Source organism: Mesoplodon densirostris, chromosome 1 (assembly GCF_025265405.1).
Source record: "Mesoplodon densirostris isolate mMesDen1 chromosome 1, mMesDen1 primary haplotype, whole genome shotgun sequence".
NCBI classification, from domain to species: domain Eukaryota; kingdom Metazoa; phylum Chordata; class Mammalia; order Artiodactyla; family Ziphiidae; genus Mesoplodon; species Mesoplodon densirostris.
In genome coordinates, this window is record NC_082661.1 from 176,605,731 (window position 1) to 176,632,835 (window position 27,105).

Genomic DNA, 27,105 nt, shown 5'->3' on the forward strand with positions numbered 1-27,105 from the left:
GAGTTATTTGTAGTGAGGTGGATAGACCTAGAGTTTGTGATACAGAGTGAAGTAAGTCAGAAAGAGAAAAACAAATACTATATGCTAACACATATATATGGAATCTAAGAAAAAAAAAAGGTCATGAAGAACCTAGGGGTAAGATGGGAATAAAGACAGACCTACTAGAGAATGGACTTGAGGATATGGGGAGGGTGAAGGGTAAGCTGTGACAAGGTGAGAGAGTGGCATGGACATATATACACTACCAAACGTAAAATAGATAGCTAGTGGGAAGCAGCCGCATAGCACAGGGAGATCAGCTCGGTGTTTTGTGACCACCTAGAGGGGTGGGATAGGGAGGGTGGGAGGGAGGAAGATGCAAGAGGGAAGAGATATGGGGATATATGTATATGTATAACTGATTCACTTTGTTATAAAGCAGAAACTAACACACCATTGTAAAGCAATTATACTCCAATAAAGATGTTAAAAAAATAATAAAAATAAAAAATAAAAATAAACTTGGTTAGACTATGACTGTCAAAAAAAATAGAACAAAATAATGCCATTTGCAGCAACACGGATGGACAGATTGTCATACTGAGTAAAGTAAGTCAGACACAGAAAGACAAATATCATGTGATTTCATTCATATGTGGAATCTAATTTTTTTTTTTTTTTTTTTTTTTCTTTTTGTGGTATGCGGGCCTCTTACTGTTGTGGCCTCTCCCGTTGCGGAGCACAGGCTCCGGACGCGCAGGCCCAGCGGCCATGGCTCACGGGCCCAGCCGCTCCGCGGCATATGGGATCCTCCCAGACCGGGGCACGAACCCGTATCCCCTGCATCGGCAGGCGGACTCTTAACCACTGCGCCACCAGGGAGGCCCGCGTGGAATCTAATTTTAAAAAATGATATAAATGAACTTATTTACAAAACAGAAACAGATTCACACATTTTGAAAACAAACTTATGGTTACCAAAGAGGAAACGTGGAGGGGGAGGGATAAATTAGGAGCTTGTGATTAACATACATACACTACTATATATAAAATAGATAACCAACAAGGACCTACTGTATAGCACAAGGAACTCTACTCAATATTCTATAATAACCTATATGGGAACAGAATCTGAAAAAGAATGAATATATGTATCTGTATAACTGAATCACTTTGCTGTACAGCTGAACTAACACAAATTGTAAATCAACTATACTCCAATAAAATTTTTAAAAAATCTGAAAAAGAATGTGTATATATATATATATATATATGTATATATATATGTCTCATTCACTTTGCTGTACACCTGAAACTAACACATTGTAAATCAACTATACTCCAGTAAAAAAATTTTTTTAAGTTCTGAGGATGTAGTCTATAGCACATTGACTACAGTTCACAATATTTTCTTATATATTTGAAAGTTGCTAAGAAAATTGATCTTAAATGTTCCCACCACAAAAAGGAATGATAATTATGTGAAGTGATAGAGGTGTTAACTAACCCTACTGTGGTAATCCTTGCACAATATATATAAATATCAAATCATCATGATGTACACCTTAAATTTACATAATGTTATATTCCAGTTATATCTCAATAACACTGAGGAAAAACACTAGGCAAAGAGGGACTTGAATAGACACTTCTCCAAAGATGACAGATGACCAAAAAGCTCCTGAAAAGGTGCTCAATATCACTAATCATTAGAGAATGCAAATCAAAACTGCAATGAGATACTACCTCATACCCATTAGGATGGCTGTTGTCAAAAAAAAGGAAAATAACAAGCATTGGTAAGGATGTGGAGAAATTGGAACACTTGTGCATTGCTGGGGGCAATGTAACTGGTGCAGCCACAGTGGAAAACAATATGATGATTCCTCAAAAAGTTAAATGTAGAATTACCATATGATCTAGCAAATCCAATTCTAGCTATGTACCCAAAAGAATTGAAAGTAGGGACTCGAACAGGTATTTGTATACTAATTTCACAGCAGCATTGTTCACAGTAATGAGTACTGACACATTCTTCAGCATGGATGAAACTTGACAACATGCTCAGTGAAACAAGCCAGACACAAAAAGACAAATACTGTATGAGCCATTTCTATGAGGTACCTTGTATAGACAAATTCATATGGACAGAAAGGAGAATAGTGGTTGCCAGAGGCCGAAGGAGAAGGAGAATGGGGAATTATTGTTTAATATGCATAGAGTTTCAATCTGGGATGATAAAAAATTTCTGGAGATGTAAAGTGACGACAGCTAAAAAAAAAAAGTGACGACAGCTGAACATTGTAAATGTACCTAATGTACTTAAAGACACTGCACTGTCCATTTACAAATAGTTAAAATGGTAACTATGAATAGTTTACTGCAATTACAAAAAATTTTAAGGTATCAAGAAATGGGGGAAAAATACTATTACTAGCTCCGGTAAGAGCTGGATCAGCAGAGCCTTCTCAAAATTAAAGATTATCAAATATTATTTATGACCTTGCATTTGCCAAGAGCAACTGACATTGCTTTCAATTGTATGAACTGCAAATGAAGTTATTAAAAGTATAAATTTTAATGACCTAATAGATGAATTTACAGAAAAGCAAGTCAGAAAAATGATCAATCACATCATATATTAATAAAGTATTACATATCGTTTTATATAAGATTATGCTGCCAAAAATATTTTTGCAGTTTACAAGTTTATATTGTTACTCAGTTATCACTATTACCCAATTATATTTTACAACAGTGATAACACAATAAAACATTTTAAAAGGAAAACTTTGTATTTTAGGTCCTTTAATGGCACTTTTTCCCTGCTTTTTGAAAAGGAGCTCTGCATTTTCATTTTGACTGGGCGCCCCAGATTATGTAATAGCTGGTTCTGACCCTCAGCTCTTATCCTTGATAGCCTGTTTATCTTTGACTGAGTCATTTAACCTTTGTATCTCAGTTTTCTCACCTCTCAAATGGGAATGGTATTTACCCTCCTTCGTAGAATTGATGTGAAATTAAAAAATATATATACACACACACAGTGGTTTTAAAAATTGTAGGTACTTTAAAATATTGGTGGCATTGTTGCTGTTCATATGATATATTTTATAACTACTACCTTCCTGGAGTCTGAGTCTTTAAACAAATACATTTCTTATCTAAAATGAAGAAATTTAATTCATTATTTTCTCTGGGGCTTTCCAGACTTTTGAGAGAGAAGCTAAGTGACTCATTTGGTCCATAAAGCCATCATTTTTTAGCTTAGTGATTTCATGGATGGAATTTATTTCTTCACATGACTAAAAGCAAAGTATAAACTGAACATGATGCCAAAACACTAGACTTCAGTCAACACTTTTAAAGCCTAAAATTTCAAATAGCGTTTCTGATAAACTCTCTGACTTTTAAGCAACTCAATGGAAGAACAACACTAAGAGCGCTGAGTTCCCCCAGCTCTATCTCAGGGCAATCTATAGATACCAGACGCTGCTGAGTGTAAATAAAAATACTGCTGTAAATACAGAGGCAAAAATGCCTCAGCACTAGGATGGCTTTGATGAGGAGCTCTGCCAGATTAGAGAACTGAGTCTGAGAGCCAAGCATTGACTGACGCAGAAGCTGGGGTCCTACATCTGAACCCTCCCATCACGCACACTTAGAGCAAACTCTGACAATATCCAGACCATTGGTACAGGTGGCACTGTTGACCCACCATCACGGGGGTTTTCCTGAGTCCTTTTTTTTTTTTTTTTTTTTTTTTGCTGTACGCGGGCCTCTCACTGCTGTGGCCTCTCCCGTTGCGGAGCACAGGCTCCGGACGCACAGGCTCCGCGGCCATGGCTCGCGGGCCCAGCCGCTCCGCGGCATGTGGGATCTTCCGGGATCGGGGCACAAACCCGTGTCCCCTGCATCGGCAGGCGGACTCTCAACCACTGCGCCACCAGGGAAGCCCTCCTGAGTCCTTTATACATCTTCCTGCATCTCCCTACATCTCCCTAGTTACCATATGTAGGTGACTGGCTTAGGGGTGCGGCTACGTCCTTTGTGTCAAGAGGCCTGTCCCAGGGGACCAAACTTGTAACTAATCCATAGGTTAACCAGCTGGTTGGGGGTAGAATTCCAATTGCTCCACAACTCATGGCTCTGAAAAGTTGGCTAACATCCCCCTGCTCCAGGGCCGGGGAATCCGCTCTGAAGTGTTCTCTCCCTCACTGGCCATCCCTCACATAGGCTCTCCTACTGCCTAACCTTTGCCCTTTCTAATTGCCCTGATCTCATCCCAACCTCCATAGCTGTGTTTAAAGTCCACCTCTGGGGAACACACAGAGTGAGTGCTCCAGATAATTCCTTTCCCAGTCCTGCTCGGCATCTGGCCGGTTGGCCGTGTACCCAGACTTCCTGGGACACTGGCTGGGGTTTGAGGAGGGACCTCACTACCTACCTGGCTACAGGATGACGCTGGCCACTAGCTTCTTGATTTTGTGGCTCAGCCTGGAGGGTGGCCTGGCTCAGAGTGACACCAGCCCTGACGCAGAGGAGTCCTATTCAGACTGGGGCCTTCGGCACATCCGGGGCAGCTTTGAATCTGTCAACAGCTACTTCGATTCCTTTCTGGAACTGCTGGGAGGGAAAAATGGAGTCTGTCAGTACAGATGCCGATATGGTGAGTGCACGGTCTCTCTTCCGGTGAGACTGTCACTGGTGGACCTGTGAAGAACCTGAGCAGGGCCACAATCTGTCATGCACTTTTTCCTGTTATCCACCTCTTTGAGGGGTGCCAGATTCAGCAACTAAAAATATAGGACACCCAATGAAATTTGAATTTCAAATAAACAGCCAAAACTTTGTTAAAATATGTGAGATACTTGGGACACACTTATAGTGCCAAATTACTGGTTGTTTATCTGAAATATAAATTTCACCGAGCTTCCTGTGTTTTATCTGGCAAACCTATTCCAAGGAGTTTTGTGAGAATTGTTTCCCTGGGGACAATTTAATGGGTTTATTGTGAGGCAGGTAGGTACTTAGGAAAAGGTGGCAAGGGTGCGGAGAAGGAATAAGAGGTGTCTTAGGGAGGTGTTCCTAGGGATGGAAACTAAGCTGAACATTCAGGGAAAATTCTGCCAGAAAACTCTGAGCTTCCTCAGTTACTCTGCTCCTAGCTTGGAAATGGATTCATCTCTCCCCCTGAATGCAGTTCACACCTTCCTTCCAGATCTGTCAGTCTCTGATCAATTTGCCTAACCCCCCACCCCTCACCCCACAAGAGAGCTGTCCCTGCCTCAGTCAGCAGTGGCAGTCCTTTGGTGGGTAGGATGGGTGTCTGCCAGCTGCCTCTGTCCACCAGCAGGCCTGGGGATGTGGAACTGAATTGGGTAGGAGCACTACCTCACCTGAGTTGTAAAGAGGGTACATGGGAGCCTGCATGCAGGTCTGGCTGCAAAAGAACAGACCCTGTGGCCAGCTCTTCCTTCACCTTGCGCTGGAATTCAGTGTAATGGGAGCAGAACGTGGAGCCCTGGACCTTGCAGCTGGGAGGCAAGGGGTAACTTCAAACGCAAACGAAAATATTTCTGAAAGATACACAGCCTCATACAGCATTTGCTTCACTGTTTAGTTTATCAGATGTTTCATCATGGGATTAAAAGATGAAAATGGTGAGTTTAGCCTAACAGGAAAACACTTGAGAAATATTTTCTCCAGACACTCAACAGATAAAACTCAGCTTGGAGAGAGACTCAAAAGAGCTACACACTTGCTGGACTCACCCAAACAGCCTCGCAGTACCTTTTTACCTTTGAGCGGGGGAAATCCCTTCCTTATAAACAGGGAGTGACGAAGAGACCATGGTTAATCCTCCAGAACCCAAAGTTTTACAGCACAGAAGCTTTCATCTCAGAGGGGAATGTTGAGAAAAGGAAGCTGCAGCGTCTCTGTGAAGATTCCATAGGATAAATCTGTGCTAGGACCCACCTGGACCGCTAGCAATGTCTTTGTCCAAGGTGTGTTAGACTAATGCAGAGATGCCTTGTCACAGGGACTGTTCTCACCTAGTTTGCATGGATGGGGCAGGAAAGGGTTAACTCACTTCAGATATTTGATCAACACTGGTGCTATTTTCCTTCCTGGAGGCAACACAAGACTTAGGTCTGTGGCTTAGCAAATAGATAACCGCAGGATTTTTTTTTTTTTAAGGTAAACGAGAACCAAACCCTCTTTTTCTCTAGCAAAACAGCGTTAAAAGATTTTAGCAAATTTTGGTTGCAAGCCTGCACCTGGGTCAGTCGATGCAGCAGCCACGGGTGGGGGATGGGAATAGTCAACAGAGAGATTACAGGAACACAAATAACTCCACTCACTCTACCAAACAGGACCTGTCCGACCAGGGGTCTGAAAAACACGTAGGAAATAGGGGGTTAAGCCTTGTTACCTCTGGAACGCAGCAGAGCCAAGAACCTGGAGGTTGTGCCCAGGCAGTACAGAACTTCTTCTCAAGTTGATTGTGGATCAAGGAGGCTTTTGAACAGATAACGCCTAATAACTAACTGAGTCTCTGTTTGCTTTGTGATACACTTCTTGTGCACAAAGCTTCTCTTTCTGTAAAAGAAACTCGCTGTGCTGCAAATCCCCTGAAGGGCTTGTTTAAACGGACTGCTAGCCCTCACCCCTCTTATACTGATTGGGTAGGTCTGGGGTGGGACCAGAAAATTTGCATTCTTAAGAGTTCACAGGTGATCCTGCTGCTGGTGGTCCTGGGACCATGCTTTGAGGAAAAAACTGCTTTAAAAACTGCAATTTTTTTGTGTGTGTGTCAGAAGGAACAATTTAGCAACAGTTAGTCTACAAGAAAAAAAATTGCCATTTGATAGGTACTTACCACTGCTTAAAACAGTGGTTCCTACCTTGCTCTGCACTTAGAATCACCTGGGGGGTGGGGTGGGGGGGCGGCTTTAAAAAATGCCTGCTGCCCAAATCAATTAAATGGGAATCTCCATGGATTGGACCTAGACATGGTTATTTTTAACGTTTCCCAAGTGATTGCAAAGTGTGACCAAGGTAGAGAGCACTATTTAAGGGGTCATTCAGCCCATAGGTTGTTCAGACAGGCAAAGGTATATTTGTATCCTGCTAGCCTACACTAGCGTATCAATATTGCTTTCCACACTTCTTGTATCTACAATTCGTTTTCAGGTCAACACACAACATCTGAACTTGCCAAATGATCGGGCTGTAAATGTAATGAGATTCAGCATGGATAAATAGCATACATGGTACAACTGGTTTAAGGGGTCTGCACTAATGTGAACACAATTCCCTCTCCCATCTCAGGGATTCTGATTCAGTAGGTCTGTGCTAGGAACTGCACATGTGGTCCTCGAACCAGACTTTGAGAAATACTAGTAATGGAAAAATCAGGGGTTTGTACTGGGGGTGGGGGTGGGGGTGGGGAATCTCATTGTTGATGACCTTGGGCAAGTTACGTCTCTCAACCTTTGTTTCCTCATGTTTATAACTAATGTTAATAATACCTACCTTACAAGGCTGTTGTAAGAATTAAAGATAATATATATAAAGAATTAGTGCCATATGGAACATGGCAGGTACCAAACAAATTTTATAAATGTTATGAGAAAGTCTGGTGAACAGGTTAACTATGCATTCGGATTCTTCAGATTCCCTTTCAAAATAAAACTAAAAAACATGAAATCCCAGTGGCTGGACAACATCCTCTCAGCTTCTGGAAGAAATCATCAAGTGATGATTTAGGTGTTCTGTGCCTTTATGAAGGTCTGTGAGGCAGAATTTCTGTGTCTTGGAAATCATGATTTAAGCTATCAACCACACTGTCACACTTTGATAAAAGGACCTCATGATGATTTTCTTCTTGGGTTTAGTTCTAGGAAGAAAGGTATCCTTAAATATCAGCGTTCTTATTTTCAGGAGAACTTTTTATCTGAAACTTTTTATTTGAAATCTTAGAGCAAAATTCTATGAACCTGTGAGTTTATACGTTTTTCTAGACAAAGAATTCACAGCCTTCATCAGATTCTTAGAGGACCTGTGGCCCCCCCCAAAAAAACAGCTACTGACTTAGAGAGCAAAGGTTGTTCTCAAGAAGGGTGAGGAAATGTCCAGGTTTGCCAGTGGTGGAGGGAAGGGGTGCGCGTTCCTGGAACGTGGGACTTTAAATACTAAAACAAGCATGGTCCCAGGCAAACCAGGACAAGTCGCTCGCCTTACCTCATGCAGTAACTTAATCTGTTTTAGTGACTGAAATAGAGTTTATTGCTTCAGTTAAATTGTCACAGTTCTGTTTTGTTCCCTTGTTGTGTTCCTCATGCTGTATTTGAGGGTTTCTGGCAGGAAGCAGGATGTGCCCTTCAAATATGGCCCTTGGACTCCTAGGCAGACCTCTAGTGGAGCACACAGAGCCACTTCTGCGGGAACAAGCTGGGTGGGGAGAAGGGCCACACCCTCCTAAGAGGCTTAACCCTTGGCCTGGGTGATAAAGCGCCAGACATTTTTACTCATTTTTCAGTGACAAAACAGAGAGAAAAACAGAGGGGCCCGGGAAGCAGCGGACCTTCCTGCGGGTAGAACTTTCGGGTTTCATGCCTAACTCCCTCATTTGTCTTTTAAGTGTTTTGTGGAGTTTCACTTTATGCAGAAGTTTTAAATTTTCCTAAGAACCAGTCTATCAGTCCTTTTCTTTATAGCTTCTGCATTTTTTGTCTTGCTTAAAAGACCATCCTCACATCAAGATCATAATAACATTCGGCTCTTTTTTTCTGTGAAAGCATCTGTAGCTAATACATAAGGAATGAATGTTGCTGTGTTCTGAAAGAAAACTTTTTTGTGAGCACTAAAGTTTTAATTTCAAATAATTTTCATATGTCACACAATATTATCCTTGTTTTGACTTTTCCCCCAATCATTTAAAAATATAAAAATCATTTTTATCTGGCAGGTTATACAAGAACAGGCAATGGGCTGGACTTGGGTCAGTGTTTGCCAAGCCCTCATCCAGAAGATCGGATGGTCAGCCTCCAACTCCTATAAATAGCCAAAACCAAAAAATAAATTAGTTTGTGGACATTGTACATTATTGATGCCTAGACTCAAAACATCAAACTGAAAAGACTCAACACAACTCAAATCTGCTCCAACTGTAATATGAGGATATAGTACCTGATTTCTGTCTGGACTCAAACCATCACCTTTTTTCTTAGAACTTTTAATTCAAGCTTCAAACAGAATTTCTACAGCTTTTGTAAAATATTAAAATAAAAAACTGTCATCAATATCAGGCCAGGTGGGACGTATCTATAGTTGGTGTCCCATTAGCTTTCAAACTGGGATATCAGAGTTTTATCTTCTGTGAGTTACCAACTGCAAAAAAGGCAGAGGGTAACTCAGGAAACTGGACAGAGTCTGCTGCAAAAGCCCTTTATCAGCGAAATTATTAAAGAGTTAAATTTCACCATCAAATTTAGACATTTGTTTCTTCACTGAAAATTTTTTCCTGATTTCTATAAAGCTAGTGTAGGTAGAACATTTGTAAAAGAACAATCTGAAGAAAAAATAAAATCACCATAGTCTCACCTCCAAGAGACAATACGCTTAAATTGTATGACATAGTGTAATTATTTTCATATGTGTAATTTGATTACTAATATTATTTAATACACTTTACCCATTCCCGTATTCCTAGTACTACAAACACACACACACACACACACACACACACACACACACGGCAGGTTAGTAGAGTATCAATGCTAAGTTATATTTCTCAAGACCTTTGAAAAGTAATGCAGGGACTACTGGTGGGCTGGTGGATTCTGTCAACAAGTACAGGACCTCTCCATTACAAATAACAAGAAAGACGGGGTGGAAATAAAATATTAAAACAAAAAACACACACTCAACCTAGAATGAAATAAAGGGAAAACTTCAAGTTCCAGAAATGAAGGGGAAACAAAAAGCCAAAGTGGTAGCAGGAGCTGATGCTGCCATGGCCCTTGGGGGTGTCAGTCTGGAACATATATAGACTCCAGGGGCTGAGGAATGGGCTTTATTGCTCATACAGAGAGAGGAAAAGTAAATTTCACCTGTAAGAATTGGGAAGTTGGAACTGAACAGTCTGCATAAAGCTTAGAGCCTGAGAAACTGTCTAGTCCGTTTAAAAGGGATTAGATTATTGGATTATCCAATATTCCAAGAAGTAGCAAGAATGCTTTCTGTCCACCTGGGGCTGGAGCTTGGAGGAGGAATAAAGAACATCCACTAAGAAAAATCACTACCTGGGCTTCCCTGGTGGCGCAGTGGTTAAGAATCCACCTGCCAATGCAGGGGACATGGGTTCAAGCCCTGGTCCATGAAGATCCCACATGCTGTGGAGCAACTAAGCCTGTGCACCACGACTACTGAGCCTGCGCTCTAGAGCCTGTGAGCCACAACTACTGAAGCCCACGCACCTAGAGCCTGTGGTCCGCAACCAGAGAAGCCACCGCAATGAGAAGACTGCGTACTGCAAGGAAGAGTAGCCCCTGCTTGCTGCAACTAGAAAAGGCCTACACACAGCAATGAAGACTCAATGCAGCCACACACACACAAAAAATCACTACCTGAAGCATACACTAGGCATAGGTGAGGAATCTGAATCTATACAGGTGGCCTGGTGTGAGTATCCCAATCTGAGAAATTAACATAAAGACATGTGTCTCACTTATCTTGGGACTCCCAGAGCCACAGCAAAAGCAATTAGGGACTACTCTGTAGTATGTGACACAGGGCACAGGAATTCATTTAGAAAAACAAGCCCTCCTGAAAACAATTATATACCATTCGAAAAGATAATCCACCATGCAGGAGAGTCAGTAGACGTTAAAAAATGAAACGGCATCCCAAGGACTGGAGATAATAAAAAATAACAACATTTGAAATTATTAAAGAAATAAAAGAAGCAATAGAAAACATAATTAAAAAACAGAACTCAATGAAAACAAATACACAGATTTAAAGAACATTTACATAGAACTCCAAGAAATGAAAATTATAGTCAGCAAAAGAAAAAAACTCAGTGGATGGGTTACATAGCAGATAACCTAGCAGTCAGTCAACCTAGAGATAATTAGTAAAATGGAAAATAAATTTGGTGAAGCTAGTAAAAATTCAGTACAGAGAGAAAAAGATAGAAAATATGAAAGAGAGATTAAGATATATGAAGGACAGGATTAAAAAGACTCACCATTCAGTATAAGAGGCCCAGAAGGAGAAACTATAGAGAATGAAGAAAATAAAAAATTCAGACAAGGGCTGTGAATTCTCCAGAGGTGAAAGACACCCGAGTCTTCAGATTGTTCCAAGTGGGGTAAGGATACACAGTCCGCCTATAGATACATTGTAGTGAAACTGTGGGAATTGAGGAAATTGGAATTTTTGTGCATTTCTGGTGGGAATGCAAAATGGTACAGCTGCTGAAGAAAGCCTGCTGATAGTTCCTGAAAAAGTTAAACAGAATTACTATGTGACCCAGCAATTCCACTCCTCTGGTATGTATACCCAAAAGAACTGAAAACAGCTATTCAAACAAATACTTGTACAAAATTATTCATAGCAGCACTCTTCACAATAGCCAAAAGATGGAAATGACCACCACGTTCATCAATGGTGGATGAATAAACAAACTGTGGTAGATCCAGAGAATGGAATATTATTCAGCCATAATAATAATATGGATGAACTGTGAAAGATGGAGCGTGACTGCTAAAGATGGGTACGGGGATGATAAAAATGTTCTAAAATTAGATTGTGGTGATGGTCTCACAACTCTGTGAAAAGCTAAAACCCATTGAATTACACACATTAAACGGGTGAACATATAATATATTAATTACATCTCAATAAAGCTGTCGTAGAAAAAAAATGTAATGAAAAAGAGATGCAAATCATAATGGCAACTGCAATAGTTAAGTATTGTTGAGTAGCAGGTGACCCCCAAACTTAGCAGCAGAAAATAACAAACATTTATTGTATCACACAGTTTCTGAGGGTCAGGAATCTAGGGGCTCCACTGGGTGTTTCTGGCTCTGAGTTTCTCATAAAGTTGTAGTCACACTGCCTGTTGATATTACAGTCTCTGAAGATATGACTGAAGCTGGAGATCTCCTTCCAAACTCATGTGGCTGTTAGCAGGAAGCTTTAGTTTTTTACCAATGGACCTTTCCATGACAGAAGTTGTAGCCTTTTTTTTTTTTTGACATCTTTATTGGAGTATAATTGTGTTACAATGTTGTGTTAGTTTCTGCTGTATAACAAAGTGGATCAGCTATATGTATACATATATCCCCATATCCCCTCCCTCTTGCGTCTCCCTCCCACTCTCCCTATCCCACCCCTCTAGCTGGTCACAAAGCACCAAGCTGATCTCCCTGTGCTATGCAGCTGCTTCCCACTAGCTATCTGTTTTACATTTGGTAGTGTATATATGTCAATGCTGCTCTCTCGCTTCATCCCAGCTTACCCTTCCCAGAAGTTGTAGTCTTTTATAATGTAATCTTGGAAGCAACATGGCTCCACTTCTGCCATATTCTGTTGATCACACAGACCAACCCTAGGACAATACACAAGGTTATGAATACCAGGAGATGGGGATCACTGAGGGCCACCTTGAAACACCATCATATACACATGTTGTACCACAGCAACAAATACCCAAATAGACTGTGGCAGAGACTGCTTATTGTCCCCCTTTTCTACATTCAGAAGCCCTCCTCCCAACTTCCAGCAGGGCTCATGGCTGCCTCCATTGAAGAAAAACTTCATTTCCTAGCCCACCTTTGCAACTAGGTGTTGCCATTTGATTAAGGTCTGGCCAAAGGGAAGTAAGATGAAGTGATTGTGTAGCATTCTGGAGTGTGTTTATTTATTTATTTTGCGGTACGTGGGCTTCTCACTGTTGTGGCCTCTCCCGTTGCGGAGCACAGGCTCCGGGCACGCAGGCTCAGTGACCATGACTCACGGGCCTAGCCGCTTTGCGGCATGTGGGATCTTCCCGGACCGGGGCATGAACCCGTGTCCCCTGCCTTGGCAGGCGGACTCTCAACCACTGCACCACCAGGGAAGCCCTGGAGTGTGTTTATTAAAGAGAGGAGCTCTGACCTTTCCACCTCCTTCTTCCATCCTGCTGCTTGTAATATGGATGTGTTGGCTGAAGCTCCATCTTGGACCATGAGAGTCAGGGCTAAATTCCAGGGCTGGTAGAGCTGAAGGCTAGAAGCAGCCTGGGTTCCAGAAAAGGTCAGATTTATCATTCCAGTCTTCTGAGCCTTAATTCTGGATCTTGATGAGATATCCTATCTTGTTTAAGCATCTGAATAATACAGTATGTAGGAGGTATAATAAATACATGGAGAAAATTATAACACTCTGTTGAAAGACATAAAGGAAGACCTAAGTAAATAGAAAGCTATATTAGGCCCATGTTTGGGAATTCAGAATATTATAAGAAAGTCAGTTGTCTCCAAATTAATCTATAAATTCAATGTATTTTAAATACAAATCCTCATTTCGTCTCTTGTAGACATAATCTACATGTCTCATGTAGACTAATTGGACTCTCAAATTCATATGCAAGAGTAAAAGTCCAAGAGTAATGAAGGCAGTTTTTAAGAATAATAAGGAGGGAGGGCTCTAAAGCATAGACTTCGTACCTAAAAATTAAAACAGAAAGATGGGAAAAAAAAAAGAAAAATGGGGTGCAAAGGGGCTTCAACTGTAGTTACACCATTTAATTAAACAGAAGAAATACAGCATGTTTGGCAAGTTAACATTCATTGTGTTTGTGTAGTGGGTACATGGGTATTTGTTTCTCTGACTTCGGTTTTGAAATATTTCATAATACAAAATAATTGAAAATAAAATACCTGGCAGGAGAAGATTAAAGAAAAGAAAGAGGAAATGCCATGTGTCTCACTTGGAGGATTAATTCTTAGCTTATTTCCTCTGTCTTCTGTTATGTCTTGCATCTCCTACACAAGGCAAAGGAACTGGGGAAAGAACATGGGCTTTGGAGACAAACAGGATATCTGGATTTATATCCCAATTCCCCCCACTTTCTATATGACTCAGACAAGTCACAAAACCTCTTAGCCCCATATTCCTTATCTGGATAATGGGATAAAAATACTCACTGCAGATGACTGTCCTGAGGTCATCTCAGGTCAAGGTTATATTTATCTATAATGACTACCCTTGACACACTGACAAAGCTTCTCTGTATGCATTTGCAAGATTATAAAATTACCCAAAAGCCAAGTAGGAGAAACCAAGAAATCCAAAGCTTTTCAGATAGTTTTGCCTTAGTTCTGTGACACAAATGCCTAAAATGTTTCATTGGGGTGTTTTCTTTGCCCTTTGGTAAACAATGCTTTGTCTGCATTTATGGAATCTTGCAAAATTTCCTTCACGCTATTCTAAGAAAGTTTGTGGTACTGTTGTTGTTGTGTTTTTTTTCCGGTACACGGGTCTCTCACTGTTGTGGCCTCTCCCGTTGCGGAGCACAGGTTCCGGATGCGCAGGCTCAGTGACCATGGCTCGTGGGCCCAGCTGCTCCGCAGCATGTGGGGCCTTCCCGGACCGGGGCACAAACCCGTGTTCGCTGCATCGGCAGGCAGACTCTCAACCACTGCGCCACCAGGGAAGCCCTGTGGTACTGTTTTAATTCTGATCCCTTAAGTGTATGATCAGGTCTTTGTGCATAGTATGTGGTCTTACAGTGGATAGAAGAATGAGAAACCTTGAGTTTCAGTTTGGTTTTGCCACAGACCTTATCTTCAAGGTCGTGCATGTAAGAAACATTAGAATTGTTAGTAAGTAAGCACTCATAAAATTCTTCAATATTTGGAGAAAAACGCCAACCTGGTCTGAAGATTATTACTCTTTTATGATGTCATCATAATCATCATCACCACCTAATTTAAGTCTGGTGAGGAGCAGTGACTTTTTCTTTTAATTAAAAAAATTTTTTTCTTTATTTATTTTATTTTCTGCTGCGTTGGGTCTTTGCTGCTGCACGCAAGCTTTCTCTAGTTGCGGCGAGTGGGGGCTACTCTTTGTTGTGGTGCGTGTGCTTCTCACTGCGGTGGCTTCTCCTGTTGCGGAGCACGGGCTCTAGGCGTGTGGGCTTCAGTAGTTGTGGCACACAGGCTCAGTAGTTGTGATTTGCGGGCTCTAGAGCCCGGGCTCTAGATCCCAGGCTCAGTAGTTGTGGCGCATGGGCTTAGTTGCTCCGCAGCACGTGGTATCTTCCCGGATCAGGGATTGAACCTGTGTCCCCTGAATTGGCTGGTGGATTCTTCCCTGTGCCACCAGGGAAGTCCCATGAGCAGTGACTTTTAAAGGAAAAACTGAACATGCTTTTTAGATCATTTTTATTTGATGAATGTTCCCAAATGCTTAATTTCTAAACATTTCTTCTCGCTTCTTTCCTCTCTTTCCCCTGCTAGGAAAGGCACCAATGCCCAGACCTGGATACAAGCCTCAGGAGCCCAACGGCTGCAGTTCCTATTTCCTGGGTCTCAAGGTACCAGAAAGTGTATGTACACCACCATTGTTTTCTTAGTTGGTTGGTTTTAATTAAAACTAATCCAAGAGTTACCACTTATGGAACTCAACACTTAAGGAACATGACTGAGAAATATGATTAGTATTTTAAATTGGATACAGAGAAAGGGAGGTATTTTTCAAAGAAAGTTTCTGATTTCCTTTCCTCAGAGGCAGCTATCCCCCAGATAAGCCGTTGTGTGGTGAACTCTGAAAGCACCAATGCAAATATCAGCTGAGCCTTAGTGAACCAAACATAACTTAATTTGAAATACATCTGACAAGTTTGACTTATTTAAATTGGTGAGACTTTCCAGTGATGTACTGGAGCAAACTGGTACTGACCAGGACCAGTGAGGGCTGATTGCTGTATCCTCAGCACTTTTGCAAGCGGCTGACTTGGTGACGGTACCGTCAAATCAACTATGTTTGGAGTATTAACATCATAGGAACCTGCAAACACACCTCCACCCCCCCACACGCCCATACACACAACCAGCTACTGGCTAAACATTTATCATTTTGCCTCTGACCGTTTCTCAAACTGTCGACTTCCTCTAAAAACAAGGAATAATTAATTTCTTTTAAGACCCTTTGGAAGCCCTTTTACCTTTTTCACTTTAGAAAAGAGGTATCATGTAAAATGTAGGTAGAAGGATTTCATATCTAAAATCATAGTTTAGCTATGCCTTTAGTTGGTGTCTTAATCAGGCTAAACTTCACTTTTCTGCTGGTTCAAAAGATTTTTGTAGTCATTTTCTAAGCAGCATAATGTTTATTTTTCTAACTAAAATGCTGCTCACCCATGTAGCATTTTTGTGCAAATTGAAAAAAAGTTCCCTTTCCTCAAGATGGTATTCTTCCATTTGTCAGAAACTAAGCTTAGGGCTTCCCTGGTGGCGCAGTGGTTGAGAGTCCGCCTGCCGATACAGGGGACATGGGTTTGTGCCCTGGTCCGGGAAGATCCCACATGCCGTGGAGCGGCTAGGCCCGTGAGCCATGGCTGCTGAGCCTGCGTGTCGGGAGCCTGTGCTCCGCAACGGGAGAGGCCACAACAGTGAGAGGCCCGCGTACCGCAAAAAAAAAAAAAAAAAAAAAGAAACTAAGCTTAATATACTGATTTTGTAAGAAAAGGAAATGCCTGCCACTGGCTGGATATTTTTCTTAATAAATATATAAATCTATGATGTCTTGTGGGAAGGTGCCCCCTTAGATATGACACTCTTGTTCACTGAACAACCTTCACAGCTGTACGCCTAACCTGGTCCACAATCATCAATATGTGAATGGACACAGAAAACAATCCTTCCAAATATACATTAGAGAAACAATGTATTTTTGGCTAATATCTTTTACTTGATATCAATTTAGTAGCTAAGGAAGTGGTATGCACTCTATTTTGGGAGTAATGTCATTTTGTTTACTGGTACAAATATTATTTAGAACTAGTTCAAGAATTTCCAATTGAGTTGAATTGAACGATAGCCACTATACTCATCTAATTCTGTTACCTCTGTTATGATGTATTCTTAGGTTTAGGGGTGAGGTGCAAGCAAAGTAGTTTGCTTCAGGTATCAGATGATGGGAATTTACCCAGAATTGCTGAGTCCAGGCCTTTGCCTAGTCTAATGAGTTAGATTATCTCTTAATGTAATAATGCTTTGTTTTGGTTTTTGCTTAAAAGGGCATTTTAAACTACCAAAGTCCATATTCTGCTCTAGGTGGTCTTGTAGTAAAAGTTCAAGCAAGAGAACACTTAAGGAGACCCAAGAAGAAAGAATCTATGATAGCTGGTTAATCAATTCCCACCCATATCTTGAAATCAGATTTTCACAGCTTCCATCCAAGTCTATGTATATATTATGAGAAGAACTGCAAAAGATCCATGTCTATGGAAGCAACCTAAGTGTCCATCGACAGATGACTGGATAAGGAAGATGTGGCACATATATACAATGGAATATTACTCAGCCATAAAAAGAAACAAAATTGAGTTATCTGTAGTGAGGTGGATGGACCTAGAGTCTGTCATACAGAGTGAAGTAAGTTAGAAAGAGAAAAACAATACTGTATGCTAACACATATATATGGAATCTAAAAAAAAAAAAACAAAGAACCTAGGGGCAGGATGGGAGTAAAGATTCAGACCTACTAGAGAATGGACTTGAGGACATGGGGAGAGGGAAGGGTAAGCTGGGACAAAGTGAGAGAGTGGCATGGACATATATACACTATCGAATGTAAAATAGATAGCTAGTGGGAAGCAGCCGCATAGCACAGGGAGATCAGCTCAGTGCTTTGTGACCACACAGAGGGGTGGGATGGGGAGGGAGGGAGGGAGACGCAAGAGGGAAGAGATACGGGGATATATGTATATGTATAGCTGATTCACTTTGTTGTAAAGTAGAAACTAACACACCATCGTAAAGCAATTATACTCCAATAAAGATGTTTAAAAAAAAAAAGATCCATGTTTAAACTCACCCTGTTCTCATCTGTTTTATAAACCACAGAATGATTACTCTTGTTTAATCACTTATTGTATCATGTCCCTTCCTTCCTCAAGAGTCTTTATCAAATCTAACTTGCTATTTTGGATGTCAAGGCCATCTATCAACTTGCCTTTCTCCTTAATTAAAAAAATATATATATATATAAAATAAAAATATATAATACATCACCCTGAAAAGACCCTTGAAAGACTAAACAAACTAGTTGACTTGCTCATATATGATATGCTCATTATTTCCTTTCTTTACCTGCTGTATCTTAAGTCTACCATCATCTCTAATAATCCTTTCAAAAAAATTCCTGTTTGGTAACTCTACATGTGGCAGTTTATGAACTTAGTTTATGACACATTTGTAATTGTTTATAGGATGCTTTATAAATGTGTGTGTGTGTGTGTGTGTGTGTGTGTTACTTTGTGGTTTGATCATAGTCCCCTTGTGGTCGGGAACTATGTTCTATCCCCACTCTGCTCCTCAACACATACAAACACATATACACATACTTAAAACAGTGCTGCATGGGATGGATCCCTGATAAATGCTGGTGACCTCTTCATGAACTGAGGCTTAATTTTTCATACTTCTGAGCCTTGGAATCTTTTGTTTAAACAAAATCTCATTTAGCATAGGTTTTAGTTGAATTTGCAAGTCTTGAAGCTATGCCCTCTTGCCTAACTTTCTGATTTCTATTTTTAGCACTATAGTGGCCTGTGAATTTGAAAATTACTAAACCCTAAAAGAAAAAGAAGAAAAGTGGGCCATTCAAAGTTATTAAACTAATAATTAGATCATGATCAAAACTTAGCATCCTGTGACTGTCAACCTGATGTATTCTTTCCAGTCATCGGTGCTTCTGAATTGATCTGAATCTGTAACAGGAATTTGAGAACAAGGTAGGCAAGGTTGCCTAAGGTCCTTGGTCTAAACGTGGCATTTTCTTCCTTCACTTTTCCTCAGATGGACTTGGGCATTCCAGCAATGACCAAGTGCTGCAACCAGCTGGACGTCTGTTATGACACTTGCGGTGCCAACAAGTATCGCTGTGATGCAAAATTCCGATGGTGTCTCCACTCTATCTGCTCTGACCTTAAGCGGAGTCTGGGCTTTGTCTCCAACATAGAAGGTAGGACTCTTAAGTGCATCTACCCGTGAGCAGGGAGTTTTGTTCCTGTTTTCACACAGAAATGTAGCCAGAGCCCTTTTACTCAAAGAGACCATCAGAGCTCACTGATCTTTCATAATAGAACTCTGTGAACAATGCAAGCAAGGGGGAAGGAAGATTCTGGGCAATCCTTCACTGAAGTTCCTGCTGTCCTGCCCAGGAGCTGCTGGCACCACTCCTGATGGACAGGGCCATACCAAAGCCTTCCCAGAGAAACAAAATCTATCCTCTAAGGACAGAGCAAGAGTTGCCCAACTGGCTTTCATTATCCATTCCACTGTTAAATAATTTTCCATATCAGGAATTATTCTGTATAGGACTACGTGGTTGGGTTTAAGCCTTTTTTTTTTCTTATTTTATTCTCATCAGGGAAAGAATTTTAATTTAAAAATCTATCTTTTTTGTGTAAAGGTCTCTATATCTTTGAGGATAATTATTTTCAAACAACTGCTTACCTACCTAATTTCTAGCACTGATTCTGTAATTTCTTTTTCCTAATTTACCTTAGGAAAAGTTGTAATCTTTTAGTTTCTGAAGCCCGAACATTACATCCAGGTATTAGCATTGTATATTTTTAGACAGTGAAGTTTGAAATTCAGGCTTATGAAGAGCTGGCCCCATGCCACCGAGAAAGTCAGCCACAGGAAGAATCTTGGATCTTGTTATAGATCAATGTCTAGAGTGTCGTCCTGAAGTGAATGTGTGAGGGCTTGAAAATATGAATAATTAATTAGGCCCTGTAAAAGAGAGTATCATTCTATCTGTACCTACAAAAGGTGAAAAAGTGCCTGCTGCTAATCTAAGGTCAGGTCAAGTTACTCCCTCCAAGCAACATCCTATTGATTCTTTCTCCTAAATATCTCTTTGATATATCACTTGCCTGGTTACTACAGATTAACACAATCTCTGGGTCCCATCCAATCTATTGACCCCATAGAGAGCAGGTATATTTTCATACCAGACGAATCTGATCATCTCCACCCTCCATGTAAGTCCTTCAATAGGTTCCTCTTCCTTAGGATTAAATCCAAGTCCTTAGCATGACATTCATAGCCCTTTCTGATTCAGTCCTAGCCTACCTCTCCAGCATCATCTTGCTTATTTCTGATTTCTTTCCTGACTTCTGCTATTCCAAACTATGTGGGTTGATGGCGCAAATCTTTCTGCCTCTTCAGTTCCCTCTGCTTGAAATACTCTGATTCTTCATTTTTTTGTTGCTGTTCAGTTTTATTGAGATATAACTCACATACTATACAATTCAAACATTTAACTGCTTTTAAAAATATGTTCACAGAGTTATGCAATCAGCCCCACAATTAATTTTAGAACATTTTCATCACTCCAAAAAGAAACTCTAGAGCCATTAGCAGTCCCACTACATCGTTCCCATGGCTAGCTCTAGGCAACCATTAGTCTGCTTTCTACCTCTATAAATTTGCCTATTCTGGACAATTCATATAAATGGTATCATAAAATATGTGGTCTTCTGTGACTGGATTCTTTCACTTGGCAAGGTTTATCCATATTGTAGCATGTATCAGTATTTCATTCCTTTTTATTGCTGAATAACATTCCATTGTATGGATATAATATGTTTTCTTTATCCATTCATCAATTGATGGACATTTGGGTTGTTTCCACTTTTTGGCTATTATGAATAATTCTGGTATGAACATTTATGTACACGTTTTTGTGGTGACATGTTTTCGTTTCTCTTGGATATATATCTAGGAGGGGAATTTCTGGGTTAGATGGTAATTTTATGACAAACTGATTTTCAAAACAGCTATACCATTTCACATTCCCACCAGCAATGTATTATGGTTCCAATTTCTCCACATCCTTGTCAACACTTGTTATTATCTATCTTATTACAGACCCTAGTTGGTGTGAAGTTATATCTCATTGTGGTTTAGATTTGCATTTCCCTGATGGCTAATGATGTTGAGCATCTTTTTATATGCTTATTGGCTATTAAATAACTGCTTTGGAGAGATGTCTATTCATTTGCCCCCTTTTAATTTGGGTTATTTGTCTTTTTATTATTGAGTCATAAGACTTCTTGTATATATTCTGGATGCAAATCTTTTATCAGATATATGACTTGCAAATGTTTTCTCTCATTTTATGAGTTGATTTTTCACTTTCTTGATGATATAATTTGCAGCCCCAAAGTTTTACATTTTGATTAAGTCCATTTTATCCTTTAAAAAATTTTTTTCTTGTACTTTTGGTGTCATATGTAAAAAGGCTTAGCCTAACTCAAGGTCACAAAGATTTACTCCTAAGTTTTCTTCTAAGAGTTTTGTTTTAGCTCATATATTTAGACCTATGATACATTTTAGTTAATTTTTGTGTAAGAAAGGGGTCCAACTTCATTCTTTTGTATGTGGACATACACCATTTGTTGGAAAAGACTATTCTTTCCCACCATTTGTTCCTGCACCATTTGTTGAAAGAGACTATTCTTTCCCACAATAAATTGTCTTTGCACCCTTGCCAAAAATCAATTTGCCATAATTGCAGTGTTTCAATTCTAGACTTTCAATTCTATTCCATTGATCTATGCCAGTACCACACTGTTCCTATTATTGTAATTTTGTAGTAAATTTTGAAATCAGGAAGTGTCCTTCAACTTTGTTCTTTTTCAAGATTTCTTCAGATATTCTGGATCTCTTGCATTTCCATATGAATTTTAGGTTCAGCTTGTCAATTTCTTCAAGAAATGGCAGTTGGGGGCTTCCCTGGTGGCGCAGTGGTTGGGAATCTGCCTGCAAATGCAGGGGACACGGGTTCGGACCCGGTCCGGGAAGATCCCACATGCCGCGGAGCGGCTAGGCCCAGAGCGGCTGGGCCCGTGAGTCACAACTACTGAGTCTGCGCGTCTGGAGCCTGTGCTCCACAACAAGAGAGGCTGCGTTAGTGAGAGGCCTGCGCACCGCGATGAAGAGTGGCCCCAGCTCACCGCAACTAGAGAAAGCCCTCGCACAGAAACGAAGACCCAACACAGCCAAAAAATAAATAAATAAAAATTAAAAAAAAAGAAATGGCAGGTGGAATTTTGATAGCACTCTTGTTGACTCTGTAAATCCTTTTGAGGAGTATTGCCATCTTTTTTTTTTTTAAGATTTATTTATTATTTATTTTATTTATTTTTGGCTGCTTTGGGTCTTAGCTGCAGCACACGGGATCTTTGCTGAGGCATGCAGGATCTTTCATTGCGGTGCATGGGCTCTTTATCATGGTGCACAGGCTTCTCTCTAGTTGTGGCATGTGGGTTTTCTCATCTCTAGTTGTGGTGCGCAGGCTCCAGGGCGCATGGGCTCTGTAGTTGTGGTGCACGGGTTCCAGAGCACGTGGGCTCTGTAGTTTGCGGCACGCAGGCTCTCTAGTTGAGGTGTGCAAGCTCAGTAGTTGTGGTGCGTGGGCTTAGGTGCCCTGCAGCATGTGGGATCTTAGTTCCCTGACCAGGGATTGAACCCGTGTCCCCTGCATTGTAAGGTGGATTCTTTTGCACTGGACCACCAGGGAAGTCCCAAGGAGTATTGCCATCTTAACAAAATTATGTTTTCTGATCGATGAACATGAATATCATTCCACTTATTTGGGTCTTCTTTAATTTCTTTCAACAATGTTTTATAGTTTTCAGAGGACAGGTCTTATACTCTTTTGTTTAACTTGTTCCTAAGTATTTTATCCTTTTTGATGCTTTTTTTTTTTTTTTGGCTGTGTTGTGTCTTTGTTGCTGCATGCAGTCTTTCTCTAGTTGCAGCAAGTGGGGGCTACTCTTCATTGCGGTGCGCATGCTTCTCATTGCAGTGGCTTCTCTTGTTGCAGAGCATGGGCTCTAGGCATGCGAGCTCCAATAGTTGCAGCACGCAGCCTCAGTAGTTGTGGCACAAGAACTTAGTTGCTCCACAGCATGTGGGATCTTCCTGGACCAGGGATCGAACCCGTGTCCCCTGCATTGGCAGGTGGATTCTATTTTTATTTTTTCAGTTTATTTATTTATTTATTTATTTATTCCGGTATGTGGGCCTCTCACTGTTGTGGCCTCTCCCGTTGTGGAGCACAGGCTCCGGACACACAGGCTCAGCGGCCATGGCTCATGGGCACAGCCGCTCTGCGGCATGTGGGATCTTCCTGGACTGGGGCACGAACCCACATCCCCTGCATCGGCAGGCGGACTCTCAACCACTGCGCCACCAGGGAAGCCCTGGCAGGCGGATTCTTAACCACTGTGCCACCAGGGAAATCCCTTGATGCTATTATAAAGGGAATTGTTTTCTTAATTGTATTTTCAGATTATTTGCTGATAATGTATACAACTACAATTGATTTTTGTATACTGATCTTTAATCTTGCAACCTTACTGAACTCATTTATTAGTTCCAAGAAATTTTTAGTAGATTCCTTAGGCTTTTCTGTACACAAGATAATATCATCTGCATATTGTCTTCCTTTTCAATTTAGATGCCTTTTATTTCTTTCTCTTGCCAATTGCCCTGGCTAGAACTTCTAGTACAGTATTGAAGAGAAGTGGTGAGAACAATGTGGAGATTAAACAACATGCTACTGAACAACAATATGCCAAAGAAGAAATCAGAAGAGAATATAACATACCAAGACTTATGAGATGCAGTAAAAGCAGTCCTAAGAGGGAAGTTTATAGCAATAAATGTCAACATCAAAAAAAAGAAGGATCTCACATCAACAACCTAACTTTACACCTCTAAGAACTAGAAAAAGAAAAGCAAATGAAGCCTAAAGTTTGTAGAAGGAAGGAAATAAGGAAGATCAGGGTGGAAATAAATGAAATAGAGACTAAAAGGACAATAGAAAAGATCAGTTAAACTGAGAGCTGTTTTATAAAATAGATAAAATAGACAAAACTTTAGCTAGGTTGGCCAAGAAAAAAAAAAGGATGCAAATAAATACAATCAGAGATGAAAGAGGAAACATTAAAACTAATATCACAGAAATACAAAGAACCATAAAAGACTACCGTGAAAAATTATACACGAAGTTAGACATTCTAGAAGAAATGGATAAATTCCTAGAAACATACAACCTACCAAGAATGAATCATGAGGAAATAGAAAATCTGATCAGAACTATTACTAGTAAGGAGATTGAAGCAGTAATCAAAAATCTCCCAACAAACAAAAATTTAGGACCAGGAGGCTTCACTTTTTTTTTTTTTTTTTTTTTTGCCATACGCAGGCCTCTCACTGTTGTGGCCTCTCCCGTTGTGGAGCACAGGCTCTGGACGTGCAGGCTCAGTAGCCATGGCTCACGGGCCTAGCCGCTCCGCAGCATATGGGATCTTCCCAGACTGGGGCACGAACCCACATCCCCTGCATCGGCAGGCAGACTCTCAACTACTGCGCCAACAGGGAAACTCCTTGGCTTCACTTTTAAAGTGGCTTCAACATTCAAAGAAGAATTAGTCAGCCATTTAAATGGCTTCAACATTTAAAGAAGAATTAATACCAATCCTTCTTTCAAAAAGCAGACGAGGAGGGAACATTTCCAAAGACATTTTAAGAGGCCAGCGCTACCCTATTCCAAAACCAGATAAGGATACCACAAGAAAATAAAATTACAGGCCAATATCCCTGATGAATACAGATGCAAAAATCCTCCACGAAATATTAGCAACCTGGTTATTCAACCCACACTTGAATAGGGAAAGCTATAGGAAACATAGTAGTGTTATTTGAGGGAGTATTCTGAAAAAAAAAAAAAAGGTAAATTTTCCATGGCGTGAGCACAGTGATGTGGGGCATTCTGATTGCTAATCATGGTTTCTACATGGAGGCCCATAAAAGGAGGGCATCCCGAAGTGTGTTCTGCTTTACTAGATTGGATAGAAGCTCCTCTGAAAAAGCTTCTCTTAAATCTATTTTTTCATTTTAATTCTGTATTTGCATCCCTGCCTCTACTTTCCTCTGGGTATCATGTTATCCTTGGAAATACGCTGCCTCTTCAAAATTACTCAGACTACTTGGGGTAGTCTTGTATATTAACCTTTATATTTCTCTTAATCTTTTTCAAGTAGCCTGTGATTCTCTGGCTGATACTGTGTTCAACACTGTATGGACCTTGGGCTGCCGGCCCTTTATGAACAGTCAGCGGGCAGCCTGCATCTGTGCAGAAGAGGAGAAAGAAGACTTATGAGGAAGAGGTGATTCCTTTCCCGTTTTGAGTGACACCACAGCCATCAGTCTGGGAGATGGTAGTACGGCAGATGTGTCTCATTCTTTTTTCCAAAAGTTTGGATACCGCAGAGCAGGAGAAAGGAAACACTATTCTACAGCTGAAAAGCGAGTCATCGCTTGAGGAGAATTGGAAAAAAGACATGGAGTGATTTGAAGACTATGCTTCACTTTAACACTGGTCTCCCCAACCAAGACATATTTGCCTGGAAATTCAGTTCTTAAAGACTAAAATACCAGGATTCCTGGAATTAATAATTATATTCATAAGTGAAATTTTGGAGAGTCCAACCATTTGGGAGGCAATGACTTTCCTCTGGTCCATGTTTCAGCTGCCAGTAAGCATCTCACATTTAATAAAGTGTACTTTTTAGAAAATTTGAAAAGAGGTGAATGAATTCCATTATCACCAATATGCTTCCATTTCACTTAGAAGAGAACAGAACCCAACCTGGTAAGTTCCATCAATGATAACAGTTACTCCCACTGGTGCTTAAGAGATAAGAACAAGGCAAGGTCAGAGGCTTACCTGATTAAAGCCAATGGAGGTAGAGGTCAGATGGCGTTAGGCCTCTAAGGTTCCATTTTTTTCCTTCATTGAACTATTCCTGTTGAAATTTCCAATTACTAAGCGGTATTAGTGTCCTGTTAAGATCTGAGAAGCACTTGGTAAAAACTGCCACTGAAGACAGCTAGGAAAATCCCTGAAAACTGAGGGGAGTGAGAGACTGAGGGGAGTGAGAGACTGAGGGCCATTCCCTAAACTATGGTTCTCAGCCCTGATTGCAGATTAGAGTCACCTGAGGAGCATTAAAAAGCCAAAGAACCTCTGGGGGCGGGGGTGGTACCTACGTGTTGGTATTTTAAAAACACTCCCCAGTGATTCTGATGCACTGTGAGGCCTAAGGGCCACTAAAGTCAGGGATTGGCAAATGAAGGCCCATGGGCCAGATCAGGCCCAACACCTGTTCTGGTAAAGTTTTACTGGAACGCAGCCAGGCTCACATTTGTTTACGGCTGTTCCTGTGCTAGGACAACAGAGTTGAGTAGTTGTAACAGGGCCTGTATGGCCCAGGAAGCCTAAACTAGTTACCCTTTGGCCCTTTACAGAAAAAGTTTACCAATCTTTGATCTACATCATTTTCTCCCTTCCCTTCCTTTTGTTAATTAATTTCACTGGTTCCAATTCGAAGTGTTTGTTGCAGTTGTTTCTAAAAAAAAAAAAGAAGAAGAAAAACTGTTTTCTGATCTTATGTAAAGCCATAAAATGAATTGGCATGTTAAGAAAGCAGATTTAACTGCAGATAACATTAATCTCTGTGGTTTAGGATATTTATCTCAATAAAATTTATTAAGCACCTACAAAATAGAGTACGGTATAGTTTTATACCTTTTTCTATTGTCTTATCAGTCTGAGGGCATAGAATGCCAAATAACAAGGCACATGGTACCACATTTTAATTCTGTCTACAGTTCAGTCACTGAACCACTTAAATTTAAGTTAGTGAATTTATTAACATTTATTAATTGAAAATAGTTTATTTAAGACAGCATAAAAACCTCAGAGGAAAATATTGTGCAGGAGAAAATCCAAATAGTATTTTTTTAGTACACACTTACA

The 27,105-nt window shown here is 40.5% G+C and overlaps 1 protein-coding gene across 2 annotated transcripts; it reads left to right on the forward strand.

Moving 5' to 3' along the window:
- Window positions 1-4,440: 4,440 nt before the first annotated feature.
- On the forward strand, window positions 4,441-25,446 carry PLA2G12B (phospholipase A2 group XIIB). 2 transcript variants are annotated; one of them, XM_060091945.1, is made up of 4 exons: window positions 4,441-4,651; window positions 15,498-15,586; window positions 19,062-19,227; window positions 25,325-25,446. In XM_060091945.1, the coding sequence occupies exons 1-4, from the start codon at window positions 4,441-4,443 to the stop codon at window positions 25,444-25,446; spliced, it is 588 nt and encodes a 195-aa protein (XP_059947928.1). The 2 variants fall into 2 exon arrangements, with proteins under 2 accessions (XP_059947928.1, XP_059947936.1); XM_060091953.1 differs by having other exon boundaries at window positions 25,328-25,446.
- The last annotated feature ends 1,659 nt before the right edge of the window (window positions 25,447-27,105 follow it).

Bases quoted from the DNA above. Each gene is read 5' to 3' on its own strand.
- PLA2G12B (XM_060091945.1), top strand. From the start codon at position 4,441: ATGACGCTGGCCACTAGCTTCTTGATTTTGTGGCTCAGCCTGGAGGGT. The intron at 4,652-15,497 runs GTGAGTGCACGG...TTCCCCTGCTAG, and splicing joins TCAGTACAGATGCCGATATG to GAAAGGCACCAATGCCCAGA. The intron at 15,587-19,061 runs GTATGTACACCA...ACTTTTCCTCAG, and splicing joins GTCTCAAGGTACCAGAAAGT to ATGGACTTGGGCATTCCAGC.